This window comes from Thunnus maccoyii, chromosome 21, assembly GCF_910596095.1.
Source record: "Thunnus maccoyii chromosome 21, fThuMac1.1, whole genome shotgun sequence".
NCBI classification, from domain to species: domain Eukaryota; kingdom Metazoa; phylum Chordata; class Actinopteri; order Scombriformes; family Scombridae; genus Thunnus; species Thunnus maccoyii.
Window position 1 is genome coordinate 8945236 of NC_056553.1, and position 23598 is coordinate 8968833.

Genomic DNA, 23598 nt, shown 5'->3' on the forward strand with positions numbered 1-23598 from the left:
CAGAATTTGAGAACTGGTATAAGAAGTCTTTCCTGTTAACTGAGGAGGAGCTGAACGTAAATTTGGACAAGACTGAGGCACAAGTGAGTCTGCATTATACTAACTCTATATGATAGCTATAGCCATTACTACACAGCCAACAATGCATCTCTCATGTAGAGGCTAAATATTAATATTTCTAAATGTAATAGCACAGCTGCAGTGTAAATTCATAGAGTTGTGGCAAAAAGCATTTTTGTTTGACATTTACTGAAAAAGTTGTGACTGAAGTAATGTAGCAATGAGTTCTGTTATTCCCTGATGTTCTTAGGAAGAGGATGGCCAGCAGTGTTTGGAGCGGCTGCAGTTTGAGCTTCTGGCAGAAGACCCCAGCGCTGAGTCTTTCTGCAACGCCCGCTACAGGACACAGAAACGGGCGAGTGTCTCATTGATGAACAACTGTTTATTTTGCCTAAAACCACAGAAGTGAATGTTGTAATCTGGTCATAATGGCCCCATCTGGCCAAACACTTCCTCATCCTCTTCCAGGAAAGTTGCTGTAAAGTGCAGATGTTAAAAATTAAACCTTTGGTGTTTCTGTCTCTACAGAGGAATAGCAGAGCGCTGTCCTTTACTCCAGTGCAGAGGAACACGTCCGCTGGGCCCGGACAGAGACGGCTCCCTCCTATTCTACCTGTTACCTAAGAGAAGTGAGTTTTATGTACAAACTAAAGTTCATCAACTACGGCATCCAAACAAGTGCTTAATGTGATTGAGTGTAATTTACTTTTTTTAATGTACCCACTATTTGCTTCACTTGGTGGTTCTCTACATCTAATTTCTACATTGTTTTCGTATGTAAAGTTTGTACATTAACTAAGCACAAAAGACAAAACACAATGAATCAGCTTCTTAAATGAAAAGTAAAATTTATTATTCCTGAACCACAAAATAGACTTCTTTGGTTGTACAAATTCACTAGTTACAGTCTTGTATGAGCTCTACCCCATGACTCTAGGACTTCTGACCCTTTCCCTCCAACCTATTTGCAAGTAAATAGCCCCCGAAGAGAACTCAAGACAACAGAATAACACAAAAAACTTGAAACACTGCATTAATAATGTAGTGAAAACCATCTGAAAATTTTTTTTACCTACTGTAAGTTAAAAAAAGAGATATCAGCCATTGCAAATGTTATCAAACAAACTGAATTTCAGTCAGTGAGAGCAACATGGAAAGCTATAATTAGAAGACCCTACATTAAATTAACACAAATGCTACTATGCTGTGATTCTGCAAAAATACCTGCCAGATACATAAACTGACAGTATGTCAAGCAATGAACTGAATGTCTGATGCGATCGATGTCTCGAGAGGGATTTTAAAATCGGTTCCGCCTCTCTCGGCTCTCCCATTAACAAACCAATATACATGCAGAGAGCATCCCAGCACCAAGCCTGTCCAAACCCAGATGCATCAGCAGTCCAGACACTTGGTCTAGGTCAAGACTGGCTCAGTTTCACACCCAAAGTTTGCTTTCCTCTCAGTATTTGTACATTATTCACACAATAATAAATGATTTTTCAGTGGCATCAGATTTAAATTAACCATAGACAGAAAAATAAAACACCTGCTACCTTCACGTCACTCTGGAATACCTCCAGATAATGCAAGGATAGAAATGAATGGTTCACATTGATTAAAATAAAAGAACAAACATTACCCTAGTTAGGGCAGGGTAAGTACCATTAATTAATAAATGATGCTAAAAATGCATGTTCCCAAACTTTGATATTCAATATTCTGAACTGTTGAGTAAACTGCCTGCTGCTGCCTCCAGTGTAGTCATATTCTCTACAAGGGGAATGTTACACAATCAATAAATCTGGATAGATGCTCACTTGAAGTCTGCTGAGACAAGAGTCACAACATTTATGGTATGACTTGTTACCATGTGATGTGCAACAGCCAGACCTTGTTCAAAGCAATCTAAGCAGGATATGCTTGCCTTAAAAACCCCTGGTGACTTCAGAAGGGTGTATAAAGTTACACTACATGATTAAAAAGTGATATGCAATTCATTGGCTAAAAGTTTTGACTTCCAGACTCACCGAAAAATTCATTTTAAATGATAAATTATGATAAGCATCAGTCATCCTCTTTGTACTCAAAAGGACTGGATAGGTTAAAACTGTGTAAAATAGAGGCCCTTCAATTTGAGTAAAATAATAAAAACAATAAATTATTTAAGATATACCTTCTTAAAAAGCTGATCAGTGGCAGTGCAAAAACGATATGTACTATTTTTTTTTTTGTAGTTTTTTTTTTTTTTTCTTTTTTTAAAGCTCTCCACAATTTGTGACTGTGAAGGTAGCAGGATGTTCCCTCCTAAATTAATATATACACTCCTGTCTGCCCAAGTCTCAAACCCCCCCTGACATTTTACAATCTATTCACTGAAAGCCTAAAAATATCATTCAACAAGTTAGTATAGCTATTACCCATTTCTTTCCTCTTCCAGTATGTTTTTTTTGAACAGCAAAATCATCAGAGGTGCAAAAAATTAAAAAACTAAAAACATCGGTCACCTTGTTAAAATAGATCAGCTTCTAATAGGCGAACCGAGTGTACAACAAACAAAAGGAAATGGTCTGTTAAGTAGCAATCCTAACTAACCACACTAGCACTTTCTTGCCCTCGAGGGACTGTTGAGCAATGTCTCCTTGCCAACTCATCCACAGACTGTAAAGGCAAGACTGGCACGCAGGATATAAGTGAATGTGTATGTGTGGCGACTATCAGCTTCGCAGTCTCTGCAGTGGTTATATATGGGAGAGTAAATCTCGCTCTACTGACAGTGTGTAGTGTTTTAGTGACTCTGCACCTCCTGTGGATGCATCCGTGTGTTTTGCCAGTGTTCCACAGTGTATGTAAGTGTGTGTGTGTGTTCGCATTGTGTCTTCGGATTTCTTCTCTCAGTGTGAGGTGTTACGTGGGCACAGCGGTTTCCAGGCTGCGGCGACCCTGCCTCAGTTTGCGCTTGTTGCTGTACAGAGCCATCTCCTCCAGGGCTGAGGTGGCAGGCAGCGGGGAGGGAACCTCGACCTCAGGGTTTGCAGCGGGCCCTAGACAGAAACAAAACAGACAGAAAAACTTTAGTCACAACAATACATCACCAGTTGCACAAGTTTAGCGTCTTTTTCACTTGATATTCACTTCCCAACGCCAGCTGCAGAGAAGAACAGACATTAAAAGCAACTGGACAGAAACATCCTGTGCGACTGATGGGGAAGTGGATGGATCCCTTAAACCTGTGAGAGACGCCCAACATTCAGATCAGCAGCTAGAAACAAGCAGGAGCTAAAGAGTCGAGCAGAAAACTGGAGCACCCGATGACTGCATGTTTAAACAGGCCACTTAAATGTCCTCTGTGTTCAAACTCAAAGTAAGACTTCAAGAACTAATTTGTAATCCCTTTGTTAAATATCTTTTTCTCCCTCAGTGTGCTTTACGTGCACTAATGTGACCGGGTTTCAGTCAGCTTCCTCCAGTAAGCTGATTTCTTGGCCATGTTTACATGTAACCAGCTTTTTACATGTATGTAACGTGTAGGACAAAGACTTCAGACAAGGAAAGTATCACTGTGGCAGCAGAGAAACAGGGTGAAAGGACAGATTATTGCATTTAGCAATGCATTCTTGTATTTAAAATAATTCCACCCAAAATCTGTTTTGAAACCAAAACTAACAGAGTAACTCCTGTAAATCTCACCACATTCAGCCTTCCCATACATACACTCCCAAAAATAAAAAATAAATTAAAACATTCGCAAGCAGCATATTATATCACTACAACAATTAACACAAGTAATGCTTCCAAAATACAGTTTGGGTTAAAAAGAAATCTGATTACAGGTTACTACAGTGCATGTAAACACGTTTCTTGAGTGTACTTACTGACTGACAATCACTTCCATTCAACACTTCATGCACAGTCTGACCTCTGGTTAGTGTGAGAAGATTAGTTTAGACACAGCACTCATATTTCTATTTTACTCTGGTCTCATCAGCTGCTTTATATCTGATGGACGGCAGAAACTGAAGCACACCCAGGTAGACACACCCTTCTCAAAGCCAGGACCCACGGCTATGCCACATAACTAGCGGGTTAGAATTTAAATGCACAAACCAACACTCTTCTCACGTTTTCAATACATACTCAGTTGTACAATCACACATTGACCCACAAACACATGCACACAGGACAGGATCCTACCAATAGGAGCAGCTTATCCCAGGTAGTCACCTAAATCAAAGAGGATAGAAGAAAATTGTGTAATAAATGCATTAAAGGGAAACTTCTGTATTTTCAACCTGGACCCTATTATGCCATCTTTTTGTGTATAGGTGACTAATGGAGACAACAGTATGAAATTGGTCCAGTATTGAGCGAGAGCGCTGCAGCTAGCAGCCACAAAATTGGCTGCAGTGTAATCTGATTGAGCAATAACACACCTGACAGGCTCAGATTGTTATTATAAGTGTCTGACATTATGTAAAAGACCATACAGAGAAATAAAACATTTTTCTTTACCTTTCGCTTGATCCGTTCTGTTTGTTATTATGCCTAACCAAGTCTCACTCAAGGAGAAGTCTCATTCTGAATTCTCGCAAGAGTTAAGTAGTTGTCCAAATCAGCTAAATATTCAGCCATGACTTTGAAAATCTTTTAGATAACACTAAGCTACGCTTTCTGTACTCCAACACCACAAACTCCTCCCGGCACTCCTCTCTCCAACTAAACTAGCTGACTGTCATGGCTGAATATTTAGCTGTCTTCCTGCAACAACTGAACTCTTGTGAGATTTCAGAACAAAATTTCTTGAGTGCAAGGAACAATAACAAACAGACCAGATCAAGTGAAAGATAAAGAAAAAACACTTATAACAATCTGAGCCTGTAAGTGGCAAAAACAAGCACTTTTAGAGGACGTACTTTGACAGGATGCTGTTGCCCCATCAGATTACATTGCAGCCCTTTTAACAGCTGCCAGCTGCAGCACTCTTGCTCAATACTGGACAAATTTCAAAAATTGTTGTCACTTAGACACAAAAAAATGGAAAAATAGGATAAAAGTTTCCCTTTAACATCACGTTTCTCCTCACATATCTCTTTTACAAAGCCTGTTTTCATCCAAACTGAATTCCCACCAAATAACCCCAGTGCTCACCTGGATTGCTGGAGCCGTCATCGATGAACTGCATGTCGTCGACTGTGTCAGGAGACTGGAAGAAAAGAAGAGACAGTGAATAACAGAGCAGCGGGGGGGGGGTGTTTTAGTAACCTGTATACCCGGGAAGCCTTCACCAGGTGAGCAGTGGAGCTGGCAGTGAGGGAGACTGAAGCGACGTGCCAGCTGCTCACTGCCGGTTTAGCAGGCAGCGCTGAAGCTCCCAATCTGTCAGAGCCACAAAAGCCAGAGTAACTCTACTTGACTACTCCCCCAGGAGAGATCGGCATGTTAAAAGAAAGGGAGGTGAAGTTAGGTCATCAGTTCCGGGGTTTGATGTATAGTTTTGGCACATTCACAAAGAGACGGTGAACAGTAGTAACCAACGAGAGTCATCAAGGCACAACGGAAAACCAAGCAGTATGTTATCTGTGTGTTGATGGTACTTTACACACTGATTGTTGTGTTTCCTTTTTTATAAATTTGTGTTGAGAAACTGTTTATTCTACATAGGGAAACTCTTGAGGGTCATGTGACCAGTGGGGTTAACTGAGCTGGCACTACTGGTAGTGAACTAATCTGTTACTATAGCATGTGTACTGCTGGTTGACCGCTATTAGCTATGCAAACTATTACAGTGTTATGTGATTTATTTGATTTTTTTATAAAAACATAAGAATTTGGCAAGGATTTTCAAGTATTGTGTGTGTATCCAAAGCCTAATATATCTTATTCCTCAGTCCTGTAGACCACTGTTGTTGTCCAAAACCGTTAAAAACACTTCAATGAGCCACATGTTTGTGGTAATGTAGTGTCACCCAGTACAACAGTGTGGCTCATTTACATGTTTATGGCACAGAGGAATAAGATATATCGGGCTTCAGATACACACCATACTTGTGAGTAGGATCAGTTCATCGTTGGTTTGGCTTTGCACATGAGATTTGTTGACAATAAGAAAAATACAGCAAGTAACCAGCCTTATTCTTTAACTTAATAACTTAGTTTGTCTCTTTTGTAATTGTTTTAACTTTTGTACATTTTTGCATTTATTACTTTCAAACCACAGTAATAGTTACTGCTGTCATGTGACCTTTGCCTTGCAAATCATAGCGTTCCCTTGAAAGTCTCCTTTTCTACATAAGTAAAATCTGTCCTTTGATGAATCATAGCCACCTTACTGACAACAACATACAGCCTTTAAACGCTACCTTTGTCAGTTCATGTGCAGGAATTAAACACAATACAAACACACTTACATACAACAATATCAATTAAATTACACCCACCAAAGGGAGGAAGTCACTGTGCATTAACCAAACCACACAAGATCCTCCAGTCAGAGGAGCGCAGACTGACAGTGTGACACACAACCACAGATACTTGACCCAAAAAATAAATAAAAGACCACTTTCAAACAAGCTCTGGTCACTCCAGCACCACTCAAGGATTCCCCTGCTTCCCCTCCCATCTCTTCCTCCACACCGAGAGGAAGAAAGGAGCTACTCCAAGCGGACCTACACAAAGTTATCACCCTTGTGAGAGCGCATGAAGAGACCCGTAGTGCAGATCAGTGTTTCAAAAGCCAGAGCATGGGAGGAAATCTTATGGAGACATGTTATTCCTCTGCCCGATATAAAACCCATGCGTGGAACAAGACAGCTGATGGAGGTGAATGTGAGAGTGGATGAGATGCAGAGTCTGTGGCCGTTTTCCCCCCCCGGAACCAACTCTGGTTAGTGGGATCAAAAATCTGTCTGCGTCTCTGCAACCAGTGAGTGTTATTGTCTGTGATTGATTAGTTAGCTGAGAGATAGATGGATGTGAATGGTTACTGCTAAAGATGCTCTTACATTTGCGAGTGTTAAGTGAAAAGGGGGAGGCAGACCGAGAGGGAGGGAGACCCAGGGCTGATTTGGTGTGTCATTTATTTAGAGTATCTCTCTTCGTTGTGCAAGTGAGAGTTAGTGAGCCACACCACTATAGTGAAGAGGAGGAAGAACTGATCAATCACGGAGCCAAAACCTAGACTGCAGTCGCACCGATGCCTCTTGATTAACAGAAAAACTAGCGGGGAGAGGCAGCAGGGAAAGACAGGGGAAGGAGACGGTCTGGGCCCCGGGAGCTCAGCATGCAGCCAATACCTGGATGTCGTATACGGGTTTGGAAGAAGGAATGGCAGCGAACTGTCGGTAGTCAAACTTCTTTGACGACAGGGACTAGAAGGATAGCAAACAGAATGAGCAGAGGTGGAGGGAGAGGGAAGAGAGGAAGACGAGAACAGAGAGGGGAAAAAAGGAAGGGTGGGACAAAGTATAGAAAGATGGAGAAAGAGGGAAATAAAGGAGACGAGAGGGAAAGGGATGAGGAAATGGGAAAGGGAGAGGTAGGAGCCCAAGAGGCTAATGGGTGATTCAAACAGCCAGCTGTGGCATGTGATGGGAGAGCAGTGTGTGTTCTCAGCTCTGATTGGCTAGAGTGACAATGAGTAAGATGATGGATTAATGTCAATGTGTTTTGAAGCAAATCTACTTTTTTACCTCTCCAACTTGTGAAAATACTGCTGTTTCCTCTCACAAATAAAGCTCCTTAAATTAAACTGCAAAGTCAGTGTTACATCTTTGTTCAAATATTTGATGAATTGAGCTCTACAAGTCCGTACAAAAGGAGAACATTTATTTATGTTCATCCTTACACTACTGGCAGTAAAGAAGAATATCAGTCATTTGTAAAAGCTTAGAGAATTAAGACAAAAAGTTTAGTGCTTACCAGCCTGCCCGGTGAGGTTACTCCTCGAGGACTGAGCTCTGTCAGAGAAAAACAGGAACATTACAACAGAAAGGCAAGGAGGGATAAGAAGGAAAAAGAAAATCAGGTTTGTCTCTGTATTATTATTATTTTTAACATAGTATAGTAAGTCCAGTGCTTCTGCTGTTTGTCGTTATGACTAAGTCTCAGTCCTACCTTCCATAGGGGTGGGAGAGGGTGTGGGTGCAGGCGAAGGTGACTCTGTCAACTGGTCTAACGTTCCACGCTTCTTCCCATCCCGAGACTTGGCAATGACCATCTGAGCTTTCAGTGCATCCTGCTCCAGAGACTTCATTCTACAAGAGGAACAGCCACAATCAGACAACAAGAAAAGGAGAATAAAATAAAGTCTTGAAGAAATAGAGACAAAGACTGACAGAACCACACACCACTATGGGTGGGGGTAGTGCCAATCACTACTAATTTTGGGTGCTCCTTGTCCTGGTTTGCTGTGACAAACAATGAGTTTAATTTCATTGCACAATAAAAAAAAAAAAGAAGGCATTCCAGGAAAAGGACTACCTACTGCTAGTAGGCTTACCCTTGACTCACAAATAGCTTTTGCAAACTTACTGCGGGCTGTGTGTTAGTACAAATAACTGTGAAAATCAAGAGAACAGCAAGGCACAAATGAAACTGAAAAGTGCTGCAGAGAAGGGGGGAGACAAGACAGAGAAAAGAGAAGGAACCAGAGAAAGCTAGAGATGGAGTCAGCAATGACGTGCAGAAGCAAGACAGCGGTAGAAAGGCAGTGGAAGCACTGTCGCAGTGTTGCTGCGAGTGCTTGCTTGGACCTTTCAGAACTCGGCCTCTAGCAAAATACCCCAACACCAAAGCACCCCAGCACACCCCACGATGCCGTGCGTCTGGCCCTGGTGGCTGGGGCCGAGGAGCAGACCTGAGCTGGGAGGCTGCAGAGGAGGAGGTAGAGGAGGTGGGGGGCTGGGGGGCCACGGCCGTGCCCTGAGATGCCCTCACTCGGGCCTGGTAGAGCCTCTTAGCCAGGTCCTGCTCATACTGCTTAACATCCTCCTCTAGGCCAGAGGGCCTGTGCCCCACGAGGCCAGGGGCAGGGAGGGGGTGAAAGAGAGGAGGAGGAGGAGGATGAAGTGGGATGAGGAGAAGTACACCAGGATGTAGGAGGAAGATGAAGGAGGAGAGGAAGGCAGGAAGGAAAGGCACACAGAAAAAGAGAAGAAAACCAAAGAATGGAAGGTAAAACACCGACACAATTAGAAGAGCCAGGAATAATAAATAAGATCAGTTTTAAAGACATGAAAATTGAGAAAAGATTAACTAACCGCGCACACACAGGATGGTGCCAGGAACAAACTGAACCTTGTTGTTGACCAGGTAGACAAACTTTTATTAGGAAATATGGGACCGAAGTACAATAAGTGTCACTAACCCTCTTTTACTGACAAAATGCTACATCAGCTCTGGAACAGCAAAGAATATTTTACTTTTTGACTTTAAAATCAAACCTTTCGATCACCATCAACATTACAAGAATCCAATCCAGTAATGAATGTACAGTATGTATGCAGAATTGTTAATGAAAAAAAACCCTGATTTGAAAAATCTATTTACTTTTGCTCCAATCATGTGTTTCTCTCCGTGTGTCCATGTGCTTCTGTATGCGAATGTTATCATCACAGTCAAGTGTAACGTCACATCGCTCAAAAAAAACAAACCTTTCCCCTTCTCCTCCCACTTCTGGGAGAGAGAGATTAGTGTTGTGAGATTTAGATTAGTGTTGAGATGCAAAGTGTCACGGCCTTGAAATGAAATGTCCCCGTTTGTCCCTTGTTGTCTGCAGCTCAGAAAGGTAACAGAGTGTTGGACTGTACTATAGGACATTACACCCTCAGAGAAGTGTCAGGAACAAATGAATTTAGTTGAGAGCCCTGAAATTAATTAGTGGATTATTCGACAGAAACTCAGTCAATTTTACTTCTAACAATCCAGTAAATATTTCTGTAAATGCTGGTTAAACCTTGACAAGATTTGCTCGCTTTTCTGTGTTTTTACACGCTCATATTATTGTTTTTCGGTTGCTGGTCAGACTAATGAAGCAATTTTAACACACCGGTTTTGGTTCCAGTATCGTGTGATGGACATTTGTCATAATATGTCATTTTAAACACTATTTGATTCAAGAAAGGACTAATTGATAATCTCAACACATCAATGTCTTCAAAAATGTGACTGAGACCAGTTTGATGTGAATGTGTTATTCTTTCAACTGGATTAATTTATGCTTACAAATTTCTTGTTTGAACTGGTAAACTATAGTTTAAGTATTTAAGTGTTCTGCAAATGGAACTATTTTCACTATAACCACACTTATGCATTATGCTGCTTTACAACAGATAGGCTGTGCTACAAAGGGATTGAAATACAAGCCGAAGACAAAAAGGTATCTTTTTTAGGAAATGCTTAAAAGAAATACACAAAAAAAACCTGATGAGCCATTTTTCTTCCTAGTTAGTGTGTAAAGTCATGTTATATTTACCGTGCTGCTCTCCACATGGCTCTTTTCTCTGCCTCCAGAGCTCGTTTCTCAGCAGGGGACAGGTCCTTGTCAGGGGCCACAGACAGTTCAGGGCTCTGCATGCGCAGCCTCTCCTGATGTCTGCGCTCTGCTTTGGCTGTGCGGATGGGAGCCGTTGAATCCCCGGGGTATACTGGGATCAGACTGAAAAGACACACAAAGAGCAGTGATGACTACTATGACAAAAACAACACTGATATTTACAGATTTAATAGTGTGCAATGTCATTACCCAGTCATGGAGTTAGGCCGCTGCTCCAGCCTGAAGCTGTCCTCTAGTGAATTCCTCTGAGAGTCTCCCTTACCATCGACTGAAGAAGGCCTGCATACAAGAACAACAATTAGTGGTCAATGAGCTGAAGCAGTGAAAAAAAGAAAAAACGCATAAAAAGCAAGAACTTTATGCAAATTTGTACCCTGAGCTGCCACAGTAGCTCGGTGGTGTGACGTTGTAGCTTGGTGGTGTGGAGCAGTGCCGAGACGGGGTGGATGCAGGCTCCACCTTGTACTCCACTCCGTCCAGCAACACCTTTCCTGTGGCCTTCATCTGTGCCACCTGCTTCGCAATGTCCTCCTCTTCATCCTCATCATCTTCGTCCAGCAGGTACTCCCGCGCCCGCTGTTCAAACTTCCTCTCTGAGTTGAGATGAACAGACGGGTTTGTAAATTTAAATATTTCTTAGTTATCGACAAGGGATGCTCATGGAGACACACTGGAAACTAACCTTCCTCCTCCCTCATCTTCTTGAGGTCATCCTCTCCTACGAGGGAGACTCGAGGTTTGGGCTTTTCTGGTGTCTGCTGCTTCACATCAATCTCAAAGTACTTCTGTCTGTCCCTGAAAGAGCGCTGCTCTGGGCTGTCCTTACCAGCAGGTGAAGGACTCTGTGGGGTTACAAGACAAATAAAGCACGGAATAAGAGAAGCAGAATAATTAAGAGTGGTGTGATCATGACACTGATTATTTGCAAATTACACAGTCAAGACAGGAGAGCAAGTCAGCAAAAGAAAGGATGACATTTATTATTAAAATAGTGATTTTTTTTATTGCTATTTACATTGCTAAAGTCACTTCTGCAGGAACGTTTTTCGAAAAGTAGAGAAGATAATAGAAGAGATGCCAGAGGATAAAAGTGTCACAGACCAAGCAGCAGGAAAAAAATCAATCAGGAATCAAAACAGAGCCCAGCACCATTTAACAGATTTAAGGTCAATCAATTGGTAGCATGGACGTCTCCCAGTCTGTGGCAGCAGAGACACCACCACCGGTCAAGCCAAGCACACCGCAGCTCAGATGAAGGATAGGGCTGCTCTAGCTGTGGTGGAGGCGGTGGGTACCTGAAGGTCCAGGGACGCCCTGGAGAGATGAGGCACTGCTGCCAGACTCATATACTCCCGACGGTCAGGTGAGAGGGAGGGCCGGGGCGAGACCTTGCTGGTCTCACCCGTGCCAGCTCCCTCCTGACCCTCTATGTCATCATCAAACACCTCGTTGATCAACTCAGGCTGAAAAAGCCACACAGGTTGTCACCAGACTGTCTAAGATGGCTAAAAGCCAGCGGGTTTTCTTTAATCACCGCAGTACACTTTTGAGCAGATTTACACTGCTGAAAATTCAATATTCATTTGTTAAATATTGTATTGGCTCGAATAAAAGATGACTCCCCACCCACTTTTCAAACATCTGTTTTTGGAAACAGTTTGGAAACTGTCTAAAACTTTTTGAAGATGGAAAACACTTTCAGACCACAGAAATTATTGATTCAAGAAGAAGATGGTCCTCAGACTGAATATTAACATTTTTCAGTTTTGAGCTCTTCATCATGACATTTTGTGGCAGAAATATTTCTTGGCTGCTTGATGCTCTGTTTATGTAGTAAAGATGTTGGAAGAAACTTGTTCCATCATTAGGCATTTATTTCCTTTATGGCAGCAAAACACATCACACAAACTGTCTGAAATTTCTGTATGTTGCAACTGGCTTCCTAAAAACTCTTTAGGGCAATCCAACAATAAAACACACTATAAATGTACTTGAAGAATATTTGATGTGAACATGAAAACGTGTAGTTTTTGCAAATGCAATAACGAAAAAAATATCGCCTTATATTCGGGCCAATACTGTACTACAGACAGCTGTGCTTCAAATATTTCAGTCAGTCTGTTTACTCACCTCTGGAGAAGGTTGCTTTGGGTGGATATTGTTCCTCACACCATACACGTCCTGTTGGGCAGAGCAGAAAATAGGAGTGTTAGCAAAATAAAGGAGAATCTTGACGAAGACAGAGATACAGAGCAGGCAGACTCATTAGCAGCTGGGAATTAATATATAACAAGGGGACTGAAGATTAGTACACGAGCCACACATGGATGGACGAATGGATCAAGAGTCAACACCAGTATGACAGATGATGGCACTGGAGTACAAAACCAACGATGAACGCATTCCACACGTCACAGCACTTCACAGGCCCCCCGACACAGCGCAGGCTCTGTTAAGGACAGCCTGCTCCAGTCAGGAAGGGGCGGGGCGAGACCAACCAATCAGCACAGCATGCTTTGTTGTTGTGACCCGAGCAAGTCCGGGCAGCACGGCCTACCTGCGGCGGCTCCAGCACTGCCAGTGAGCGAGGCACGGCGGCAAACGCCTTGTATGCCTGCTTGACATTCATGGGGAACTCGTCAGGCGAGGTGGGGGAGGGGGCGCGAGGCTGCAGGGGGAGGTTGGAGGGGCATGGAAGGTAAGGGAGGACCATATGGTAAAGGAGCCGAGGGGAAGAAGAAGAGGTGGGTGGGGAGGACAGACAGACAGAGACATGGAGGAAAGGGTAGACGATGAAAAAAACCAGCAAAGTTGAAGAAGACTGTGGAGGAGAACAGGTGAACGGCATGGCGGCTGGTTTCGTGTGTGAAAGGGGGGAAGTATGCCAAAGACAGACAGACAGTAGGGCTTGGAAAGTTCAAAGCCATGACAGATTTTTTTGTATGAGCACCTTTGTGAAACAATCAGGAAGACGTGAGATGAAATCATAGCTTCTTCATTATTTACCAATTCAGTTATGCTGCTTGCCGAAAGAAGAAATGAGAGGAACATTTCAGGTAGCTGCAATTATGTCTGATTCAGGAGCAGTTGGACTGGATGCTCCAAATACAGATTAACCTCCAGGTGTGCCTGGAGGTCCCTGCCAGCAGCACCTGCGCTGACTCAGCTCCCCCTGCATTAATATTCAAAGTCTTCCTTTCTTTGGTTGGCGCCTCATTTAGAAACAAAAATCATTCTTGTGCCATAATTATCTTTATCTCTGCTGCGCTGCTATTAGACACCATTTGAGTGTTTTGGGAAGGTGCCAGCGGCACAGAACTGAGAGTGGCCAAAGAGCAGCCCTACGTGGTGGTGAGGGGTCTTACAGAGGTCTGGGAGTTGAAGGGGGAGGGGCCATGCTGGAAGGGGTTGGGACTGTGGCTGTCCGGAGTGGCCGGAGAGGTACTTGGCCGCACACGCCCAACTGGCTGGATGGCACCTGGTCGCGTCTGGAGAGAGAAATACATAAGAGATCAGTTAAAACGTAAAAATAAACAGCAAACTGGGATGAATGACAACTCAAAATGAAAGGTGGAAATGAATCAGAGTGTAAATTACCATTCAGATTTTTTGTCTATGGAGTTTTGAATTTCTAAACAGCTACCTTCAGTCTGAATAGAATTTAAAGTATTTTGATTTTTATATCAAACCATTACAAGCATTAAAAGTCCCTTCAGAAATTTACTCTTAGGTGGAAAAGCTTCTGAAGCTGGATCATGAGACCAAAACTCTCTTTCAGACTGGTCACACAAGGGCCAAACAGCCTTTTACACCACAGACATTTTAACATGTCATAGTAGGAAAAGCATAGGTGTTACTTTATTCAAGTGCCCCAGTAAGTAACATGACGGTGTGTTGACCAAAACCAAAACAGTTAAATGAAATTCAGCCATTATCACTTTTATTATTTACAACAGTGCTTTGCACGCGGATACGTTTAAGTGGAAATTTAATGAGTTTATTGTGGCTTTTAGGCTTGAAAAAGGAATCACAGTTTCTCTAATAAAGATTTACTAAAATGTCATTATATTGGCCTGATATATTGGTAAACCAGTACAATCAGCCCAACTCTATTCTAAAATTCCTTTTCTTAACATTTTGTTTCTGAGCTCCATAGACACTCACGGATGATGGCGTGTTGTCCTTTGCAGTGGGAGTGGAGGTGTAATGAATGTTTGCCTGCAAAAAATAAAATAAAATAAATAAATAAATGAAAAATGATGACAATGATATTGAAAGCATGCAGTGGTACCTTCCACTTGACTTTCAACACACGGTGCATACAGTCACTATACTTGAACTGTGGGAGTTTCTTTATGACGATGCAACGCCAAGTAAAGACACTCAAACGGTGCAACACCAGGGTTCACCATGAGCCAATTTGAGAACTTATTGGGGACCTTTATCTTCTCTTGTAAAGTATATATAATATTCAACTTGACTGGTAAAACACAACTTTTTATTTCACCATCATCCTTTGAATATTAAGACATAACTGTAAGTAGACATAAAGGACAATCAAGTCAATAAATCTAGACCTCTAACGCACATCCAGTCTTCATGAGGCAAAGCATCAGTAATCAGCTGACCATGGAGAAGCAGTCACATGCTTTTCAGGCCGGTACAACTGTGGCAGACATGATAGCTGAACTAGTTATGTTTTATTAACAGATATGGCGCTCAGAGCAGCGGCACATGTCCTTAAAAAAATCCAGGCCAGAGCAGAGAGGGCGACAAGACCCACTTACAAAACGGGTCTCCCTGCCAGCACACGTGGAGCTGTTGGAAGAATGGTCGCTGGGCTACGAGTGGGAGGAAAGGTCAAAAGGGTAAACTGTAAAATACTTTCTATGGAGCTACAAGTGACTCATGGAAAAGGAGAAAATAAAGTAGAGATATGATATGAAAGCGGATGATGAACAAAGGGTGAGGAGTGCTGGGTGTTAAAGCTGCTCACCGGTTGGATCGTAGGAGAGTATGGTGCTTCTCTGATTGGGCTCTCAGTCCTGGTGTAATCAGAGGAAGGCGCCTGGAAAAACAAACACCAAAAACACACTTAACAGCTGCTCTTACTTTCACCCAGTGCACTGAAAAAACTGTGTAGTAACAAGGAGGCAAGGGAAACAAATTTCACTGGTTAGTCCTGTAGTGAGCTGATCCTCCAGTAAATTCAACCAACAAGAAGCTCCTGCGTTTTGGAGGCCATGTTCCTTCGTGACTCATGACCTCCGACGCAGCTGTTGGGACACACATTCCAGTCGATCCCCACCATGTACCAACTATGTGCCTAAATACCTCACAAGATGCTACAAGCTCTGTGCTCACGGCAAAAACATGCACCAGTTCAGCTGGTTGTTACACTGAGATTAATAAACACAACCTGGACACATTTCCTTGGAGAAAAAGGCCTTGTGCACCACTTTTTAGCCCATGAATCCTTCTTGAAAAGCAATGAGTAAAGCGTATCACTAATAAAGCCAAGTTTGGTGGTTTGATTCCAATTTGGGCCAACCATACAAAAGATATCTTACTAACTTTTGTTACTCTGTAGTGCTTTGGTAAACGCAGCCAAATGGTAAATGCAGCAGACAATTCTTGTGATCACTGTTAGAAGAAAACCCTGTGACCCAGTTCAAGGGAAATAAGTGAGAAACACAACAAACTGTGCGCAGTAACACACCATGCTGCCTCCAAACCACACTCAGGCAGGCGGCTTGCCTTGCTGAACAACCAGGGCTGCAGTTGGCCTTGCTTCCCGTAACCCACGGGAGGCCCTGACAGGATCTGCTCTCCAGGAGGAAGGCTCTTTCCTTTGCGATTAGCCACCAAGAATGGGTTCTCTTTGAAGCAGATAGGCTGAGAGTCCACCAGGCATTCCTCCTCTTCAGGTACAAATGTTGAATCGATAGTTGTTGTCGAGCAAATGCTGTCGGCGGTGGAGGTTCCGTTAGGGGAGAATTGGGATCCTCGAAGATAATCGTTCTCCGTGATCAGACTGGGGCAGGACTCGGGGTCCATGTGGCTGAGGGGATTTGTGGGGTGGTCTAAGCTGAAGCCCGGGGGCTCTACTGGGGCTCTGTACTGGGCCTGCAGGGGGGCCTCCATGGGAGCAGTCAGACTTACAGAAGTAGAGGACTGAACAGGAGCAAAGGAAAGAAGGAGGACACATACAGTAAACTGACAAAATAGAGGAATGACAGGAGACACAAAGATGAAACGAGTTGAAGTAACTCACACAAAAGTAACAGAATAAAAGCTGAGTTTTAAAACAATAGAGGAGACACTAAGTCAGTCTGGTTTTAACATGGAGGTTAAAGGTTTTTCAGGTTTATTACAATGTTTAACAAACGTCTCCATCACCAAATTGCAATGATCTGACAAAACAGCAGCTGGATTATAATAATTACACTATTATTACTAGACAGTGTTTAACAATAATAATAAAAGGTATTACCATTAACATGAATTAACATGTAGGCAATATTACCTCATTTCACAGGAGAAGTGAATACTTATGACTATGGGGGTGTTTAGACTGACATTAGCTCTACATGAAAAAAAACGAACAGTCTTGTTCGTTTGATTTGCACCAGTCGTCCGCCAAAAAAATTGAAAGAGGCTCAACAACGCTATGTGACATCATCTGGCAATGTGCTGTTTTGTGCTTTGTAATTTCACTGATCACCTTCATTTTTTCTTCCAAATAAGACTGCTCGTGTTTTTTTGTTCTTTTTTACTAAGTGTGAGTTCTTTATAGCGATGTTACTGCCATTTCTAGACTTCAACAATGACTGTTGTTGAGTGCAACACTATCAGCTCAAGTTGTGATAAACTGGAATTATCCTTTAGGGACATTTGTGAGGAAATCTAAAATAGATCTACAAAGGAAGGTGTGTTTTATCTTCATTTAGTCTGGGTTCAACTTGAAACAAATACAGCAAGAAAACACGTAACCAAAATAACTATCTGAAACAACAAATAGAAGAGAAGTTCCCCTACAGTGTGTCTTACGATGTGGTTCTCTGAATAGACATTTGACACACAAGCCTCTAGCTGCTATAAAGAGTCACTCACATCACTAAATCTTTCCTGAAGATAGGTTTCTCAGTGCTCATCATTCATGACGTGATAACTGGCTATGTGTGCTGCAGGACTAATGGCCACATTACTGCAGTCCAGGCTCTTGGCCCCGGCCTTAAATAACCATATTATCAGAGCAGTGAGACATTCGGGCACCTTCAACTCCTACTACTGTACTTAACGGAGAAGCCTGCTGATGTCACTGCATTTGAGGAGAAAATACATGATGTTTAACTCAACTCATGTAACAGAAGAGACACCCGACACTCTAAGTGCAACCTTACAAGTGTCATGTTTTTACACACCCAAAACCTAAAAATACCTAAACTATTTAACTACACAAACAACTTCAGCATTTACAAAGATGTGCCCTTGACATATGTGGCGGTAATTAAAAATAGCTGGCCTAATACACGCATTGTGAAGCAGTAATGTGGCTCTCTACATGCTGACTATAAGAGTCGGTGGTGTGATGAGGGTCAATGGGATGGAATGTGAACGAGTGCCCTTTTGGCACCGATCCAGACTGTGAGGGACAGCTGGGGTTTTTGGTGTGTGAGAGAAAAGCGAGGCAGCTAGCTCGCCAGCATGCCAACACACTGAGCAAGCCAGGGGGGAAGGAGTGCAGGTCAAAGGAACAGAGAACTGAACAATTTATACTCGTACAATAGATAGTTCTAGTCTTGAGTTTGATTTTAAACACGTAGAAAACACCAGTAATAAACACATCATGCTGCACTTCTTCCAAAAAAAAGGATATTCAGCCAGATAGAATTACATTAAACTATAACTGATTAAAAAGTAGTTTTGGCCTTTTAACACAGTTGTACACTCAATTTGAATACTTATTTTTGAGAAAATCGGATGCTTAGCTCTGTGACTCAAGTGTAATTTAGGGTGTACGTACAGACTTTTTCCAACATTCTGCGTATCGCTTCATTCATTAACAGAGTTTGGATTTATCAGCTGCTAAACCATCATGAAATCAGCGAGAACTGTCTTTAGTTTTCAGCTTAACCTTTACTAACAAATTACAGGCAGCCTCAAAGGGTCACTGTGATACAGTTTGAACAGGAGCATGCGTGCTGGAGCAGCAAATCCATGCAGAGAGTGTGAACAGCTGCCTGTGATATGTAGGTTAAGTTCTTCTATGATTTAACAGGCCAGAGATCTACAAGTAGGACACACCAACGTCTGATAGGTAGATCTAAAAGTCTTCAGAAGTTTACATTAATTTTATACAGAAGTGCAACTTTTAATATAACTAGATATTGTTCAAAGTTGTTCAAAGATACGTGTTTAGGAGAGAATGACAGAACAGACAACTAAGTTAAAATAAAATCCTCAACATGGCGCCTAATGCAGACACACAGCTGGATCAAAGTAAGGGTGATGAGTGAATGACGCACAGAAATCAATGAAGGAAAAAAAAAAGAGACAAATACAACAAAAGAAGAAGTGAGAGAGGAAAGAAAAATGAAAAAAAAAAGGGTAAAACTCTTCTTCTCTCTGTATGTTTATACTCACTGTAGGATGGTGGCTGGACTGTCCTGTATGTCCACTCAAAGTAACTCCTCCGAGGACTCTGGGAACTCTTAACGGAAACACTCGTCTGTTCCTCTTAGACGAGACCCTCCCCAAACCGTCTGGCACCCCACCCACCCACACAAGAGCCTCTCCGTCCAATTCAGAGCCAGATGCAGGTTTAAAATATCGCAGAGGATAGGCTGGTTGATAGTGGGCAGCTGTCCCCTTCCCCCATCTTGCCAACTCACTCACACACAGACGCTTTTATCAAACCGTGTGTCATCCTTTGGCCACGCTTCCTTTCATTTCCACGTTCTTCTATTCCTCCAGATGAGTTCGACCTTCAAGTTTCTTATACAAACATCTTGATCGGTCCTTGGTCTTCATGTTATTCCTCCACTTCTGCTCTTGTTAACCGATTCATGACACAGTTATATCACTCTGGGTTTGGCCTTGGAGCCTGAGGTTGGTAGTCGGTTTTGTTGACTTGGGGTTATGCACATGGAGAGGAGGTTAACATTCCTGCTCCCGGAGGGGCAACTGGTCAGCTCAGAGTTTCCCGGGACATAAACACAAGGGATTCCATGAGGAGGTCTATTCTGAGCGACGGAGGCCATTTCCGACATAGCTCGCGCAAGAATACAATTCACAACTCAGAGGAAACGAGTCATGAGTGAGAACACCGCACTCGTTTTCAAACATGAATGAAAAGCAGGACGAACGTGATACGTAAACCTAATTTTGGTGTTAAAAACCGGATCTTTAACCACCGTCTGAAGACACAAGAACATGAAGAGAGACTCACCCTGTTGACCCTCTGCAGACTGGTGGTGGGCAGCGCAGCCAGGGTTTTGTAGTCAAGTTTTAGAGGTCCAGTGCCAATGTTCTACAGGAGAATACATAAAGCCAGCGGTGAGAGAAGGTCTTAGCTGAGGTTTATCATACAACAAGCAATTAAAAGTGAATTATTTTTACTGGCAGAGATTATGACTTGAAGTTTAAGTAATATGGATATGCTGTTCATAATAATTGAAATTACAGGAGCTTACTGGGGCCTAGTAAAGGTACATGTCACACATCTACAGTCAAGTTAGTATTTAAGGGGTTTAGTCAGTTCAGGTTCAGTCACTTTGGGGGCTGAATGTGGCTCTAAGGTTGCCTCCGGTTAGTAGGTTAAGCTGGCAAAAATTTTGGTGCTATGTATTTAATGTCTGCCTGTGAAGCCGACCGTGATAGAGAGAGGGGAGGGGGAGACGTGATATTAAAATGTGGGAATAAAAGCACATATTTTCAGACAGTCTCCTGGAAGAGATTAGTGTTGCACTCGGTTGTTCACACAAGGAGAGCTAGAGAGAAGGTTCAAACACTGGCTCCTTTCTCACTTTCGCATCGCTGCCCAATCACCGCATGAGGTGTGTTGTCGGCTCGTCGGTGTCGGAAAGTTACAGAAATGGCTGCGCACAGACCATCTGACGGGCACGTTGGAAGAACTATAAGGCCCCTTAAGGCAAATATGTGCAAGCGCACAAATCTGATAGATTCCTTAATGTAATGTGTGTGTGTAATGTGTAATGTGAATACTGTATTTCTACAATAAAATCTTGTGTCACAGTATTATAAACCTCTCTGTGGTGTTTTGGCTTCTGATAAACCTTCAAACTCATGGACTGTTACTCAAACTGGACTTCCTTCATCTATCCTTTATCTGAAACAACCAACACCAACTCACCTCCTTGCATTAAAAAAAAAAAAAACAAACAAAAAAAAATCAGGGCTGTTTATTTATTTATTTTTATCTCAATGCTAACTTTAACCTCAAGTAACCTGTAGGGCAATGCCCTCTGCTCGCTTTTCACTCACAAACACTGCCTATTGTAGCAGTTTGAGTGTCCTAACAAGTCAAATACTTATCTGCCAATAAGTGAGTCTGTGGTGTTTTTTTAACCTTTCACCTGTTCGCCTTGCTGAGGTCCTTCTCCAGTAACCCAGTAAGCCAGTTTGAACATGTGCTCAGGACCAATTTATTCAAGAAAAACTAAAAAATAATGTATTTTCCCTGAAAATCCAGGGATGAGTGACATGGTAACCTCCTGTGGAGGGAGTGCTGTGGTAATGTGGTCAGACCACCATTTTACACAGACAGGAAGTTTTGTCTGAGGACTTGTTGTTGAGGAGTGTCTCACCTCTGTCTCCTCTTCTAGCAGGCGAGTTGCCTCCTCTCGCTCCAAGCGCATACGCTCCTTCACCAAGAAAGGAAGGAGAGGAGGAGGAGGAGGAGAGTACAGAAGGGAAGACACCCAACCACACAGCCACACAGTAAATGCGATGAAGTGAAATGAGACGGTGGAGGAGTGACAGTGTTACAGAGGGTGAAGTAAGAGATAAAATAACAGTGGAAGAGTGGTATGGAGATGATGGGATGATTGGATGATTTCATATCACACCAAACACACCAAAAGTAAAGGAGAGATGAGAGAAAAACAGAAGGGAAAGAAAGGATAGAATCCGCACACATTAAAAAGTACTCTATTCATTAGCTATGGGAGCAGAAAAAGCATGCAAGGTGGGACATTACAGGAATAGTTCTGTCAAACACAATAACCACACAGGGTGCAGACGAGAAGCTTCATTCACCCGATAAAAGACGGACCTGAGCAAAGCTCCACCCTGCTGTCTGAAGCACCCGTGTTTGGTATTTTTCTGAGCTATGATGGAGCAAAAGTCTAATTCTCTTGCCTCGCTGTATTGCCATCTATCTGCTGATCTGACATACAATTCTACCTCTAGATTCCCAAAAACAGTAATGGATTTTCAGTTTCACTTACCACTTTCTCCATCTCTTCTCGCTCCCACTGCGATGTCTCTCTCACCATCTCAGACTCCTGGAGAAGAGCAAGATTTAACATCCTTACAATCCCATGAAATGGCTACTGTTCATCCTTTAATCTTTAGCAGAAGCACTACCTGCTAAACCAAGGCTATTTTCACGTGTAATGCTGGATTTTCTGATTGTATATCAAACATGTGTGACTCCAATAAACTATTAAAAGCTCAGTAAACACTAAAAAACTGCACTGATCTAATTGTGTGTGAAGGATCAACAGAACCTAGCATTTAATAAATCGACAGGCCCGTACATTCCTTTAGTGCGGGCAGTCTCCCAAAAGCTAATCTAGACAAAATAAACAACTGCGCTGGTGCTTTCCGGGTGCTCTGGTGCATGATTGGAGTGAGTGAAACTCTGCTGTTGTTGAAAACTCCACCTGCTAACACCAAATTGCTGTGGTAGCACAGTGTTGATGCGACAGAATCGCTGAACAAAACATTTGATTCATGTGTCGACTTGGCTGCCGCGCTCACAAACTCACCAAGCTGCTTCCTGGTATGTGGATGATTAGCACATAAAGGTCTAGTTAAATGTACGGTACTGACTTCCCAGTGTACAAACTGAGTGGTAGGTAGCGCTTTACATAATTTCTATAAGTGCCGATACCTGACCTTAACTGCACAGATCATTTTAGTGTTATAAATTTATAATTGTGTATAATTGTGTTATACCTTTTGCATGATATCTATCTCCTCGGGGCTCAGGTCTCTGTCTATAGAGGAGATGCTCTCCATACTGTTCTTACGGACGATGCCTGCTGCAAACGGGTTGGCAATGGTGCCAGGGGACGCCTGGAAAAATACACATGGAGAAGTTTGTTTAACAATGACATACATGCATTCCTTAAGAGTTTATTTAGTTCTCTACCCCTCAACTGTCTCTAATAATGTTGTATAAATACACGCTCGTCATGGTGTCTCACCTCCACGGTGGCCAGGTTTTGTGGATCAAAGCCGTCACACACCAGCATGACCAGAGAGTCTCCAATGGCCCGAAGCACTCGCACTGCCTCTGTGTGCGTCATCCCCAGCAGGCTGTGGTTGTTCACCTCGAGGATGCGCATGCCAACCTGCAGTCGGCCGTCTCTGGCAGCTGCACCACTTGAACTCACCTATATGAATATCAATCAAAGCACAAGTTTTAACATGTGGTGTCATACAAATGAGTACAGCTGCCTGCCTTTATTATCTAATGATGTAATAATATAACTGGAATTTTGGCCAATTAAATTGAATAACCGAATGTTAAATGCAGCTTAAAATCTGTGTACTTCAGTTGTGGTACTACTGTAGTTTCAATACCTTAGAGATAAAAATGCCCTCATCTGTGGGGTCAAACGGGTTTCCTGCATGACCCTTGGCCCCCCCACGAATACTGATACCAAGCTTCTCCCCCGGCTGCTTCTGGATCACAATTTCCTGCAACAACATAGAGACCGCTCATTAGGCAAAGG

The 23598-nt window shown here is 42.6% G+C and overlaps 2 protein-coding genes across 15 annotated transcripts in view; one reads left to right on the top strand and one right to left on the bottom strand.

The window, feature by feature from the left end:
* kif9 (kinesin family member 9) overlaps positions 1-23598 on the top strand; it is a 49404-nt gene that overhangs the window by 20952 nt on the left and 4854 nt on the right. For 2 of the 6 annotated variants that reach the window (XM_042399056.1, XM_042399051.1), the window contains 3 exons: positions 4-83; positions 311-415; positions 589-751. In XM_042399056.1, coding sequence (XP_042254990.1) covers positions 4-83; positions 311-415; positions 589-684 — 281 coding nt within the window. In that variant the 3' untranslated portion in view covers positions 685-751. Of the gene's footprint in view, positions 1-3; positions 84-310; positions 416-588; positions 752-2958; positions 3464-10569; positions 10586-21459; positions 22077-23598 lie in introns of those variants that run through there. The other 4 variants (XM_042399053.1, XM_042399055.1, XM_042399052.1 and 1 more) reach the window with 4 other exon arrangements.
* scrib (scribble planar cell polarity protein) overlaps positions 884-23598 on the bottom strand; it is a 68744-nt gene continuing 46029 nt past the window's right edge. For 2 of the 9 annotated variants that reach the window (XM_042399041.1, XM_042399043.1), the window contains 20 exons: positions 23447-23563; positions 23068-23256; positions 22817-22936; positions 22084-22140; positions 21442-21498; positions 20064-20144; positions 15609-15680; positions 14777-14830; positions 13978-14100; positions 12743-12793; positions 11908-12075; positions 11295-11454; positions 10986-11205; positions 10802-10891; positions 10532-10714; positions 8173-8312; positions 7978-8015; positions 7353-7427; positions 5209-5263; positions 884-3104 (listed from right to left, as the gene is read on the bottom strand). In XM_042399041.1, the coding sequence (XP_042254975.1) occupies positions 2968-3104; positions 5209-5263; positions 7353-7427; positions 7978-8015; positions 8173-8312; positions 10532-10714; positions 10802-10891; positions 10986-11205; positions 11295-11454; positions 11908-12075; positions 12743-12793; positions 13978-14100; positions 14777-14830; positions 15609-15680; positions 20064-20144; positions 21442-21498; positions 22084-22140; positions 22817-22936; positions 23068-23256; positions 23447-23563 (2187 nt within the window). In that variant the 3' untranslated portion in view covers positions 884-2967. Of the gene's footprint in view, positions 3105-3559; positions 4285-5208; positions 5264-7352; positions 7428-7977; positions 8016-8172; positions 8313-8914; positions 9065-10531; positions 10715-10801; positions 10892-10985; positions 11206-11294; positions 11455-11907; positions 12076-12742; positions 12794-13169; positions 13281-13977; positions 14101-14776; positions 14831-15399; positions 15454-15608; positions 15681-16369; positions 16787-20063; positions 20145-21441; positions 21499-22083; positions 22141-22816; positions 22937-23067; positions 23257-23446; positions 23564-23598 lie in introns of those variants that run through there. The other 7 variants (XM_042399050.1, XM_042399045.1, XM_042399042.1 and 4 more) reach the window with 7 other exon arrangements.